Source organism: Miniopterus schreibersii, assembly GCF_964146895.1.
Source record: "Miniopterus schreibersii genome assembly, chromosome: 11".
Taxonomy (NCBI): Eukaryota; Metazoa; Chordata; class Mammalia; order Chiroptera; family Miniopteridae; genus Miniopterus; species Miniopterus schreibersii.
Genome location: NC_138111.1, coordinates 7,570,506 through 7,585,355, shown reverse-complemented (window position 1 = coordinate 7,585,355; position 14,850 = coordinate 7,570,506). Strand labels below are relative to the sequence as shown.

Genomic DNA, 14,850 nt, shown 5'->3' with positions numbered 1-14,850 from the left:
TATGAAATGGGCTCTATCCTGGCCACTGAATGTATCAGGAGAAGAAATAGACAGCATAACTAGAAAAGATAAAATGACCTCCCCATAATTATAAATTAAAGTTAAAATAAAATCTGAGTCAATAAGGCCTATCAATGACACTTAAGTTATACTTTTAAAAGTACACACACACACATCCTTTTTTGGTCACAAACACTGGGGAACATTCAGAACTTACTAGTGCCTGGGTCAAGCTCTGTCAATTCATCCTGACAAAAACCTAAAGAGAAAACAATAGGAAAAAAGATTATGATTTGTGAATTACTCCAAGGTGACTCCAAATATGAAAATGCAAATATCATATAGTACAAAAAAAAATTCAGACTCACAAGTCAAATTTGGACTTATATATAGCTACTATATATTGCTTGCTGAGCTTCCAATTCATTACCTTTATATTAAAAAAATGGATAGTAACAGCACTTACCAGGAAATAGTAATGAGAATTAAGTGAGATTCTGATATAAAATGCCTATTTAGCATAGTCCTTGGCACACAGTAGGAGCTCAATAAACAACAGCACAAATAATTATGAGTAAGCACGCAAAGTTAGTTGAAATAAAAATTTATAGGAAAATTACAATTCATTTAATATCTGTCATGTTCTACTTAACATTATCAATTATTTTCCAAAAGAAAGCAAAATATACAAAATATGAACTTACAACAAATATCAAACAGAGTAATTTCACTTAAAATTTTCACAGAGGCCGAAGAATTTTACCTATACACATAAATGGAAGCAAGTCTTCTACTAATAAGTGTGGTAGTCAAGTTGGAATAAATACCTCTCAAAGCATATTTGAGCTCAAAAAGGTCTGAGCTACATCTGTCTGACTGGTGTGTAACTATCACACTGAAAAGAAAAACCAAGCATAGCAAATGAAAAACACACAGAAAGTGTTCTGTTTATAGTTGATAAAAGTTCTTTTTTCCTGTATTGACTGCCTACTTTCTCCAGTTTGCTTTCTGTTCCTTGCCTCCCTTAACCTTGTCTCAAAAGGTCAACCCCCCATTATAATTTTCTATAATACTCTATGTACTCATCAACAGGAATTACTTGTTCATATCTGAAACTGACTCAACTATCAGAATGTTCCACAGGTAAAGGGGCCTGGCCTGCCTTCTTCACAGCTGTATCCCCATTCCCTCTCATAAGCCTAGCACAAAGTAGCTGTTCAATAAACATCAATTGTCACCTTGGCCTGTGTGGTTCAGTAATTAGAGAGTTGGCCTGCACACTGAAGGGTGGAGGGTTCGATCCCCGGTCAAGGACAGGTACCTGGGTTGCAGATTCAATCCCAGCCCCAGTTGGGATTGAAGGCAACCAATCGATATCTCTCTCTCACATCAGTGTTTCTCTCTCTCCCTCTCTTTTTCTCTCCCCCATTTCCACTCTCTCTAAAAATCAAAAGAAAAAAATATCCTCAGGTGAGGATTAACAACAAAAAACACATCAACTGTAGTATCTCAATGGTAAATTTAAAAATTATGGAACAAAACTAAGACTAGAGGAATATGAGAGCATTTTCTGTCATCAGAGCTAGGCAACCGAAAGCTAGACCAGCAACTGGGAGTCAGATTGAGAAGAGGGATTCAAGTAGTAGGCAAACTGTTTAAACACCACAACTTTGAAAGTCCTTTGCAATCCTGAATGTTTTGGCCACACCATTCACCAAACATGCCATGTTCTGATATGAAGATGCAACCAAACAGTTGCTGATATGAAGATGCTCAAATGAACTACACAGAAAACACAAGTCTGCCTCTAAGTCACAGTCTGGGGGAAGAAAGTCACAGAATCAGAAAGTCTAGCCCTAAAAGCGTGTGGAAGGTCTAAATAAGAAAATCTGATCTGGAACACCAGAGTTTAAAAGCTGCTAAAAATGGTTGAGATGCTGAGAAGACTCATCTCAGAGAAACTTTAAAGCCTTTCTACATAAAGGCAATGGGAATCAGAAAAGCTGTGGAGAGATACCAGGCAATGAGGAAATAACTCATCATTCCACATGGGTTCAATATTGAACATCCTGCCAGAAATGAAACTGAGAATAAACATTCATTTAATATAAACTGACTCAAAAATAGTACAAAAGCACTGGGAGGCAGAGTAGTATAAAGTTAGACCTCTCCTAAATTCTAGTCCAAACAATTTTTAGTTTAGTTATATCTGCTTCAGGCAAGTATGCCCTAATCTGGACCCCAGATTCTGGACATTAATTGAAAGGACTATACTAGAATCTCCAGGAAAGACAAAGCATAATGCATTTTCTGAAAACAAACAACATTCTGAACTCAGAGTAACCAGGTCAAATACAAAGAGAGGGTGACTAAAAAACAAAGAAAATCCTAAGAATAAAGTGGCCTTCTATTGCTTTTATCTGCCTAGCAACCATGGCCCCCTTCTTCTGTTAATGGCATCCTGATTTCTCTCTGGAAACTTACCCTTTTTACATTCTCAGTACATATGCCCAATAGGGATTAACAACAGCGTCTACCTTACAGATCTGTTAAATGAGACAGTGTATGTAAAGGCTTTGCACAGTACTTGACAAAGTCAGAGCTCAACATATGAGAGCTACTACTAACTAATCCATAGGGCCCATCCAACCCAGAGCTGTGTCTGTGGTAACAAAGAGCAGATTATAGGAGGGTAACTACTGTCCTATTCATGATATCCTCCTCAAAGACCTGGGATGAAATGTCACTAATGTCACTTTAGTACATGCTATGATTGATTCCTTTTTTTTAAAATTTTTATTTATTGACCTGAGAGAAAGGGAAAAGCTCCAATCTGTTAGTCCACCTATTTATGCATTCACTGGTTGGTTCTTGTATGTGCCTTGACTGGGGATCGAACCTGCAACTTTTGCATATTCGGACTATGCTCTAACCAGCTGAGCTACCTGGCCATGACCATGCTGTGAGTTTTGAACCTTTTTTTATATGTTGAGGCTGTAAATTACTTGATGCCATGATTCCAGATGTATGATACCTCCTAAGAAAAGGACTCTTTATATTTCCCTTAAAACAAATTCCTTTAATAATCACAAACAGAGCTGATTATGGAATTCAGTAAGTATGTCTAAAATCTCCCCACCAGCCCTGAGACCACTGGCTAATAAAGTTGTCTCTGGTTTTACAGACCACCCACAGAGCAGGAGGCCTGAGAGATACGAAGAACAATGCTAATCCTACCTCCTGATGACAAATCCATGGAATGGCTAGATCTGGCTACCATTCTCAGGATCTCACCCAGATTCTCAGCAAACAGATCTAGCTAGCAAAAGGATTCCTAACTAGAAGAATCCTAATCACTGCTAGAAGTAACCCCAACGTGTGTTCAATTCAATTCAACACAATGGCAAAGGATATCAGAGTTGTTCAGTAAAAAGCAGACTCCTAAGCCACATAAATACACAAACATAGCCCCAAAACCCTCTGCCTCATAGACTACAACACATTAAAGAGATTAGGAAATGTTCTGAGAAATCCAGGGTCTTTGGCTGTTGACTTAAATTGCTTTAAACGGGATAGACAAGAAACATAGATTGGTTCCTAAAATGATATATCACCAAATCAGCATGCTCATAAGCCATCTAAAATCTAGTGCAAAGCTTATATTCACTTACCAGGCTTTAACTAGGAAGACAAATGCATAGTGAAAAGGGCATGAATCTGGGTTAGAGTTGGATTCAAACCCCAGATTTGCCATTATTTTTCAACTATCCTATACCTACTTCCTGAAATGAGGAAAAAATAGCCATCTTGTTCACTATACATTTGGAGAATATACATATATCACCTACTTTATGGCAAGTGATCAATAAGTAGCTCTAAGTCTAGGAAATTTCTTTAATTCAAAGAAAGATCCAGTTGACAAGCTTTTCTCCAATAGGCATCTGGCAAAAAGAAAAAGATCAGTGACTCCTCAATCTGTGATTGGCTACAGTGACAGGTTAAAAAGTTACTTTTCTTTATTTACTATTTTAACTATAAAATTATATATTTACCACAACAGAATATTTTTTTAAAATATATCTTTATTGATTTCAGAGCAAGGAAGGGAAAAGGAGAGGGAGAGACAGAAACATCAATGATGAGAGAGTCGTTGATCTGCTGCCTCCTGCATGCCCCTGACCGAGGATTGAGCCTGCAAACCAGGCATGTGCCCTGACTGGGAATCGAACTGCGACCCTAGATGATGCTCAGCCCAGCCAGGCACCACAATAGAATCTTAAACTTTGAGTACCCTTTTTTTTTTTAAACAAACGTGAACAAATAAAATTTACAGGTAATGCCAGTAAACAAATTCAAGCCTGAAACACTAGCTAACTGTAATCTATAATGTGTCTTTTACAAAAGCAAGTTAACCGTTACTCTAGGAATGTTTTAATTTAATCTGACAGTAGGAAGGCAGCATGGTCCAATAAAGACCTGGATCCTGGTCAGGAATCTGACAGTCACTCAGTCTATTTTGAAGCCTCAACAGCTCATGGGCAAAAGGTGAGGCCCTTAAAAGGTAAAATTCTACAATTGTAATCTTTCCCCCAAAAAGAAATTATACACACACACACACACACACATCCTTCATGATCTGCAACTTCAACTTTATCTCTTGCTTCTCACCCCATCCCACCCTACAGTGTATATTCCCATACTCCATCCATACCGAACTGTAGGCATACCTTATTATTGCACTTTGCTTTATTGAACTTCAGAGAGGTTGCCTTTTTTAGAAACTGAAGGAAAGACCCACACCAGCAAAAAGATCATGACTCATTTTATTATGATATTTGCTTTATTGTGGTGCTCTGGAACTAAACCCACAATATTTCCAAGGTATGCCTGTACAATGTAGCTCCCTGAATTCAACATGCTCTTTAGCCTCCATTCGTTTGCACATATTATTTTCTCCACCTAAGCCAACTCTCATTCACCATTCTGATGTCAGGACTCAGGTCAGGACTCTAACCCTTCCCCCTCCCTCTCCCACACATACTCGAGTCCAAGTCAGGCACTACAGATGCAATAAATGAAGCTATTGGCTTTTCAGGAACCTTTGAAAAAGAGAGGAGAAAAAAAATGGTTTCAAAATCCAAGAAAAACAAATCAGACCTGCAAATGTGAAATTAAAATGTTTTAATTAAATATGAGGTATAACATTATTTCACCTAGTCAACTGTAATTCAAGTTTTATACACTGTAATTTTAAATGTGAGATATGAAATAAAGCAGAGGTTCCAGAAGGAAGTCAAGGATCTAAAAGGATTTTGAAACTGCTCTGGTTAGTTAGGTACCCCTACTCTATGCTCCCACAGTTTTCCCTGTGCTTCTTATAACATTATGATCAGGGACACTGATTGTGAATTCAGGTTCTAGAGAAAGTTGTTTTCCATAATCCCCAACAAAAAGCTAAAAATCTTTACCCAGGATTTGTATTGATATACAACAGTCATTCACTGGTCCTTTCTGGACCAACCAGTTTTGGTCATTTGTATCAGTTTTCCCATTTGCTTTGTCTCCCTAATTATGATTAGGTCCCCAGTGAAACTCCATATCCTTCTTTCAATCAGATCTGGTCTCAGCCCTAACTATATCCACAGTCCCAGGGCTAAAACATGTCCCACGATCCCAGGAAAAGTTGCTCAGTAAATGTTGAAGAACTACTTATTTCTCCAAAAAGCAATAGTACTACACACCACAATACCACCACAATGAATTTCTTGACAAAATACCAAGTATTAAGAGAAAATAACAGCTCACTATTCTCTACCTTTAAAGTCTAGAAAGAGCTATGCCCAATAGAAATTCCTACGATGGAAATGTTCTCCATCAAATATGGTAGCCACTAGCCACATTTGGCTACTTAGCACTTGGAATGTGCCTAGTGGGACTGAGGAACTGAATTGTTAAAAAATATTTTTATTGAGTTTTAGAGTGAGAGGAAGAGAGAGGGAGAGAGAGAAACATCCATGTGTGAGAGAGACATCAATCGGCTGCCTCCTTCAAGCACTCTATTGGGGAGATCAAGCCCCAAAACCCGGGCATGTGCCCCCACCAGGAATCCAACCAGTGACCTTCCTGTGCACAGGACGACACACAACCAACTGAGCCACACTGGCCAGAGCAAGGACCTGAATTTTTAACTATTGAATTTTAATTAATTAAGGTAGCCACATAAAGCCAGTGGCTATTATAAAGAACAGGGTAAGACTAGAAAGAAGTCTTCTATTCTACTAAGTTTGTTATGCCACGTTTGGATTCTGTTGCAGCTTTAAAGAAAATGAACTATTGCCCGGCCGGAGTGGCTTAGTGGTTGAGCATCGACCTAGGATCCAGGAGATCACAGTTTGATTCCCAGTCAGGGCACGTGCTCCGGTTGCAGGCTCGATCCCCAGCAGGGGGCATGCAGGAGGCAGCGGATCAATGACTCACTCATCACTGATTTTTCTCTCTCTCCCCCTCTCCCTTCCTCTCTCTGAAATCAATATATATTTTTTAAAAAAATTAACTGTAGAGCACAATGTGAATGTATTTAATGCCACTGACTACATACTTAAAAATGATTAAAAAGGTAGAATTTGTTATATATAAAAACAGATGAAAGCCTAATAAAAGATAGTGAAATAGATAACTTTTTTAAAAAATTAACTGGAGAGAGTGAATGATAGACAGATGATTCAGACAGATGGACAAGATGCAACAAGATGCAACTGGGGTGCAGTGCAGAGTAGTAAGAGTGAGAAAAAATTTTGACATGAGAACAGGTTTGAGCCCTGGCACCATCACTTACTAAGTATGTTAGCTTAGGAAGTTTACTTCACCTCTCTGAGCCAATTTCCTCACCTGTGGATTGTTGAGGATTCAGTGAGGTGACACAGGTCAGTGGAAAGTGCTTGGTAGCTGTGTTCACTACCAGTGAGAGAGCAGAAGCAGTAACCATGGGATCAGGGGCATGTGGAAGGAATAAGCACTCACCAGAAAAATGGTGCTATTTGAGAAAAACACGCAGAGGAAGCCACATGTAAAAAGCATGGAAACAGAATGTCACCTGGTAATTTGAGTTAACTGGAACCCTAAGCCAGAACCATATCATAAAGGGTTTTAACTGCCATACATGGGAAGTTTTTAGCTTTTTTTCTGGAAGCAACAGTGTCACTGGTGAAAGGAAATAACTGTATATACCTAGGAAGTTTGTCAATACCAGTCCAACTCTGACTACTTCAATACAGGGGCTCTAAAATTTCAACCAATAAACTAAAAGCACAAGGAGCTAAAAGAGAGAGGGGGGGAGGGGAGAGAGATTGATTTGTGGGAGTAGTTAACATACACATGTCGAACCATCCACAGCTCCTTAAATTCTAGGAACTCTTCCTATTTGAAGGGCCCTCCCCCAACTCCATCTTCTAGGCTCCTTTTGCTACAGTGAATGGCTTGGATAGAGGCTGGGAAGGAATTTGGGTTTTGGTGGGTATTTTTGAGTAACAAACATTAGCTAGCCACACTATGGCCTGTCTTACAGCCAAGTTGTAGCCTACAAGCTAGTCCTAGACCCAAGCAGATACAGAAACACTTTTCTTTGGATTGGTTGAGCATTAAATTCACATCTGCCACTTTCCTTTCTATCCTGTGAATGGGGTGCCAGTTGGGCCATTAGCTTTTGTTTCTCACAGGCAACATGACAAACCATATTTCAGGAATAACCGAAAATGCTTTTCAACGCAGGGACACAGAACCACAAGTCCATACAGCAAAAGCTGGCTGGCAGAGCTTCAAGTCATTTCCCTTTCTCCACCTACAAATGTCAAGGTCACATTTTTAAAAGTGCAACAAAAACAATGCCCTTTTCCTAATGTTATTTTCTTGACATGAAATCTTAGGAGCAAATAAAAGGAATGGGGGAGGGAAAGCCAAGAATTCTCAATTATGTAACCTATTGTGCCCACATATTTGCTCAGCTTAAATGCCACTTACGAGTGTCGACATTTCTATGGCAACATTAATAACTTCCATTTGATCAACCTACATCACCTTTCATACAGTTTTTTCAGGCTTCTAGCTTTGTAATTACAGCCTTGGAACCAGACTGAAGGCAGAAGAGCCAGCCCAAGATTATGATATTTCAGTTTTAAAATATTTCTAAAAAATGAAAACAGTACACAGTTTCAAGGTTGTGACTACAGAATCAGAAGGTGAAAACAGTTTAGGAAGGCAGTTTGGTTTGATGAGTCAGAGGTCATTAGTGTTTCTATGGAAATATAGTAGAGGCATTTCTCAGAAAACTGATATACTGATGAGCCTGACATTTTTACAATTTCTGGTTCTCTGGAGTAACAAAAGAGATTGTTCATAATTCTTCATTCAGCCTGGAGATTAAAGAAATTTCAAAATGCACACATACAAGACAATTTATAAAATACTCTTATCGGTTGCCATTTATTCAATCTTTACTATATGCCAGGCACTGGCTGGACACTTTACATAAATCTTACTGAAAGTGGCTACTATGATCTCCATCTTCATATGTGTGTGTGTGTGTGTGTGTGTGCGCGCATATATATATATATGTGTGTGTGTGTGTATATATGAGATGATTGTATTCTGTTACACGGGAAAAACCACAAAACTCAAAACAAGATAACTTATATTCAGAACAGTCTGGCTAACGAAATCCCACCTTTGCATGATACATGCTTTGCAACAGACAGAGATATGAGAATCTGAAGTTATTTCAAAGAACAAACCCTAACACTCTCCCAACAGCAGGGCCTCAGAGTCTAAGAACCATACCTTAGATGAGTCCATTTACAAACCTCCTCCAGAAGCAGCTAAAGTAATTTCACCAACCAGATCAAACCAAAGTATAAAAACCTTAAATGAATGAGTAAAATAATTAGGCAAGAGCTAGCTTCTGAAAAATTATAACTTGCTCCCAGCATGAGTAAGGAAAGTGAAGAAGATGGGTTTTTTGCTCGTTTCCATTTAAAACACTAACTGAAGAGTCTTATAGACCAAGAAGTTCAATTGAACATATAGTCAAAGAGCTTTCGAGGTCATTCCAGGAAGTGTCCCATACCATCCAATAGATGTTTTGATGGAACTGAAGCCAGCTCTGTTCCAGAAATCCATTAGTAAGGAACAGATGCAACCAAAGAGGTGCCCACAAGCAGCAGAATGTACCTTTTCCTATTTTCTTTCAAAGCCCCCATATAAAAATGGAACAACATGGATGCATAAAGGGCTTAAAGATATATGTCCCTTTGGATTAATCCTGGAAATTTGTCTGAAGAAAATGGTCAGAAATAAATAGGACAAAATAGGAAGCGACCTAAAAATTCAACCCCAGGAGAATGATCAATGAAATTATGGTACCCTATTCAATGGAGTATTTTGCAAACACTGTAAATGTTTATCAAGAGTTTATAATGGGCAGATACTATATTTAAAAATATGATATAAAATTGTACTCTCAGAATGAGCTCAGCTATATTCAAACACATATATACATGAAAAGGCACATTTTGATCTATTTTTTCCCAGTGATTATCTGTAAGTGTGGGCATTATGGCTGGGTTTTTTTCCTCCATTCTACTTTTCTAATTAAAGATGTTATTTTTATAAACAGAAAAGTGCACATTTAAAAAATCCTAAGAACAAAATGATTTGGCTTCTCTCTCTAAAATCAACCACTTCAACTGAAGGGGGGAAGAAACTACCAGACATTCTAATTCTCTAAATGACTTTTTAATTACTTATTAGAAACACAATTCTGGGCACTAATCTTTCTGACACAGTAGTTAGTCAATTAATGCTAAAGCTCAGTACCATCTCTCATGTCCCAGCTTCAGAAACCCATTGTGTCACAACAAAGAGATACAATATATTTAACCTTTCACCCCAGGATCTTTGAGATCTGAAGCAAAGCTAGTTAATCTACCTATGAAATAAACCCAAAAGAAATCTTTTTTAAAAAAAAATGACTCAAACGTGGAGTCAAGATAGAAGAGTGACAGCCAACATGTTTAACCAATACTTTTATAGAACTAAATATAAAGGACACTCCACAAACAAGATTAAGGATGAAAAACTACTGCTTCTTCTTAGATGCTAAACTTTCCTACATCCTAAAATTAAGTTCAACAAATATTTACCTATCACTTTTAATGTATAGGGTACACTGTGCTAGATTACAAAAGGGATACAAAGATGAATGAAGCTGACTACTCCTAGATTCTTACAACCTAAAAGGGAAAATAGAAAACTGATGGATACAGAATTACAAAGTAAATGACCTAAAAGAGGAACTAGCAGCATTGGCCAAACAGCACTTATTTCTTCTTTGGGAGAACTGGAAAAGACTTGATGGCAAGTCGCTCTTGAATCACGCTAGTCAGGAAGGAAAGGGAGAATGTAAATACAGACAGTCAATAATACTCAGTAAGCCAGATAGATAGATGGTTGATGATTGATTGATATAGATAGATAGATAGATAGATAGATAGATAGATAGATAGATAGATAGATAGATAGATAGATAGATAGATAGATGGATGATAGATAGATGTAGATATATATATAGATCTTTTGGATGTACTTACCCACAGCTGGCAAATATTTCCCCCAGAGGCAATCATAGCCTAAAAGATGATTACATAGGTCCTATCTGAAATGTCCTTCCCATAAATGAAGTCGAGAGGGCAAGAAGGGCCTATCCCAGAACACACACTACCCTCTCATCCTGGGTTGTGATAGTTTTATCCACCCATGTTTTCACCTATACTTCCCAAATGATGAACCCCAAACTTTCAATTCCAGATGAGAATGTTCTCCCAAACCACAGATCCAGCTATCTAAATGCTTACTGTCAATATCTACCAGGTATACCCTATATAGGCTCCATCAAATTCAACATGTCAAATTGAACCTATTATTTTCTCTTTGAAATCTGCTTCTCCTATGTTCCCAAGTCAGGTAGGTTCCAGGTACCACCAACTCTCATCTCCTAAACCAGAGACCTCCAGGGACTCCTAGACTCCCGCTTTACCATCCTCCTCCAAATCCTCACCCCAATCAATCTTATCAATCGCCAGGGCATTTTCATTCTCTCTCAAATCTCCACAGACCTAGTTGAAGCCTTCTTACCACCCTGGAATCCTAGATAATTCTAACTGTTCTCCCTGCTACCTTTCTTCTCTAACTTCCTGGAACTTAGGTTTCCTAATCCACTCAAAAATTCTCTATTAGTTCATCTTCAATGCTTAAGCATGCCATGAATGGCCTTAATTACAGAAATAAACTAGTTGAATATTTGAAAAGCTACTTTTTGCAATCTTTATTTCCCTGACATCTCCTGAAACTTGAAATAGGTAATACATAAATTCCCATTTCCAAACTCTAACTCTTTATACAGAGATAAAAATGTCTACGACAACTTTGATGTTAAAGCAATTTCCTAATACTGAAAAATCAATAAATTGATATACTAGGGAGGCAAGACACCTGAACATATCTTTGTTCTGCTACAGTCAAACCTCTATATCTGCATGTATCGAATTCATGGATTCCACCAACCACAGATCAAAAATATATGAAAAAAATCCCAGGAGTTCCAAAAAGCAAACTTTGCACTAAGCACCACACTGAATCCATGCAAATGAAGTGTAGACTATGCAAATACTATGCCATTTTATACAAGGAACTTGAAACAGCCACAGATTTGGGTGGGGGAGGATCCTGGAACCAAACTCCCCCATGGATATCAAGGGACCATTATACTAATAAGCCATTTGTGTAATGCTGAGTGATCTACTTTGCTCCATTTTCTCTTCAGTAAAAGGAGAAAGTCTGGCCAATTTTCTGGATATCCCTTTCAGCTCTAAAGTCTATGAATTTATCAAAAGTTGGCAGTTGCATGTCCTAGGGGTACAAATCATAATGTTAACACTTGAGGAACCCTTAAGATTCTTAGACTTTTCTCTAACTAGACGAAATCTTATAAATCATCCCAAATCTCTTCCATTCCACCCTAGCCCTCATTTTATAGAAGAGAGAAATTGTGTAAAGGGAGTAACATCTGCAGCATCTCTCTGTGATTTAAACAGTAAAGGCTTTGGCATTTTCCTAATCTATAAAATGGGAACAACAGTACTTACACATCACGGGGCTGTTGAGAGGATTAAATGAAATTGTAAAAATTTAAAGTACCTGGCACACAGTAAATGTTCAGTAAGGGTTAGCCATTATTATCATTGTTGGTAAAGTCATTCTGATCTTCACCCCACAAACCACAAGTAGAAATTTACTTAGGAAACAGACTTCTTGATTTAAAAATGCAGACCACTTTGCAGCAGCTTTAGAGTAGCTATTCCACTCTGCACAAGCATAGGGAATACGACCTTTTATTAAGTCATCACTCAGTACTATTATTGAGAGTTGGCTTCTTGATGAAGCTACAGCATTCATGTGAAAATTGATCTCTGGGTCAACCATTCAAATCTCAGTTCACTGGGCTAATGAAATAAATGATCAGGGAATGTTTAAGAGCTACAGATACTAGTTTACCCTGCGTCACTAAAATTATACTCTATTCGTATAATACATGCTTCCTTATAGTTTTTGATACCTGTTATAAATTCTATCAGCTTAGAGATAAAGTTCTTCTTACATTAACATTAGCACACAGATAATGTTAGAGTAGCATTCTTACTTCCCTACATCTCACAACTAAGTGAAATCCGGAGAGTATCAGGCTTCCAAAGTAAAAAACCATTCTCTGGTATACAGCTGTTCTGAGCTGACTTTAGCAATCCTCTCTCTGAATGTGCCTTACATTCCTGAACAAGTCAAAGTGACCATAATTTTCAGAAGCCAATAATGTCAAATGAGAAGCGCACGCTTGTAAGGTAAACAAGGCTGACTACAATACAAGCTGACCTCGAAACTGGTTACTTACAGTTCCTACCATATTACAGTTTCCATGTTTTCAGTTAATGTTATTCACTTTTAATTTTGTTCCAAATAGTATTTAAGTAGCCTAATGCTATTTTGCTTTATTTCCTAAACAATACTAAGTATTAAAATTTCCTCCCATTACACAAAGAGAGATCAGCTTCTGTGTCACATGCCCAGGGCCAGCACTGCCTCTGGGTTGGTAAGGATCTGTCCTAAGCCCCACAACATCCTTCTCCAACACCATAATTTGGCTTTTGGACTTTGTTCTTTTCCTTGGAAACACATAAAGTATCTTTAAAAAACAAAAAAAAATCAGACCAGTTAAGGAAAATTGTTACAAATTTTAAAAAAGTAATTTCCAAAGAGCACACCTGTCCCCATGCCTAAAAATGGAGGACACATTACTCTCAAGTTTGGTTTTAATTTTTGCATCTGCCATTAAAGCAGTCTAAATACTAGACTCAAAGTACAAATGACCCTTAGGATCCTTCTCTACCAGAGGCTGGTGCTGAGATTCCAAGAGTGTGAGCCCTAGAATTCAGATAGATCTGGACTTGAATCCCATCTCTCCCATTTACTGAGCCAAGTCATTCAGTTCTCTCATCTGCAAAATGACAGTAATAATGTAACTCTCCTTATAAGACTGCCCATATAATTAGCACAAAGCACACAATAAATTTCACTTTAAGAAAAAAGTAAAGGCAAAACACCTTAACTACAAAATGTTCAGAGGAAGACAATGATCACAAACCAAGTAAGTATTAAGTAGGCAAATAATTTTGCATATGAATAGAGTTGCTAAATCACAATTACAGCTAAGAAATCAATTTGAAACAAAAACTTTTCTTTTTAACAAGAACACCACAAATAGTATGCTCTAAGAGAGAAAGAAATTAAGTTTTTATTTGTGATTTACAACTTAAGTGGTAAAATTCTAGATAGAGCACATATGAATTGGTAATAAAATTTCAAACTCTTGGTTTGAAGTCTCTATTACTTCATACCAAAGCATGCTGATAAATCTTACCCTTGGCTAAGCTCTGGGTTGAAACCTGAGATTCAAAGTGTCATAAAGCAGTGAATTATATATTTTGGTTTATGCCAAGTATTAGAAAAATTTTACTAAAATATCAATTAACCTACTGGGGGGTTCCATACACTACCACCAATCTGGCCCCTGGGATTAGAAACAGATTAGAAATGCATTTCACAAGATTATTTACCAGGAATCCAGTAGGCTCAGTTGGTTAGAGGGTCATCCCCATATGCCAAGGTTTTGGGTTCGATCCCCAGTCAAGGCATATACAAGAATCAACCAATGAGTGCATAAATAAGTAGAACAACAAATCAATGTTTCTCTCTTTCTTTCTCCCTCTCTAAAATCAATAAAAAAAAATTAAAAAATAAACGGTAAATATTCAAAGATATGCCAAGTATAGACCAAGTACAATAAAACAGATAGGAAAAATTCACAAAGAAATCCCTGAATAAGAACTCTTCCATCTTTAGACCTGCATATTATCATAACTGATTTCTAAGAAAATTCCTCATAAATTCTTTCCAGGTGCAAAATGTTTCTATGGAGAATTGTATAGACGCTATTTAAAATAATTCAGGCTCAGCCAGTGTGGCTCAGTAGTTAAGCGTTGGCCCATGCACCAAGAGCTCGTGGGGTTCGATTCCCCAATTAGGGTTCAATCCCCAGTAGGGACATGCAGGAGGCAGCCCATCAATGTTTCTCTCATACTGATGTTTCTATCTTTATCTCTCTCTCCCTTCCTCTCGCTAAAAAAAAAAAAATCAGTGAAATAATAATAATAATAATAATAATAATAATAATAATAATAATTTGGAATG

General features: G+C 37.5%; 1 protein-coding gene across 2 annotated transcripts in view; it reads right to left on the bottom strand.

Annotated features, from left to right (window-relative positions):
- The window catches only part of NR6A1 (nuclear receptor subfamily 6 group A member 1), a 158,525-nt gene that overhangs the window by 125,371 nt on the left and 18,304 nt on the right, over nucleotides 1-14,850 (bottom strand). For both annotated transcript variants that reach the window (XM_081150746.1, XM_081150747.1), the window contains exon 2: nucleotides 218-259. In XM_081150746.1, coding sequence (XP_081006872.1) covers nucleotides 218-259 — 42 coding nt within the window. The remainder of the gene's footprint in view (nucleotides 1-217; nucleotides 260-14,850) is intronic.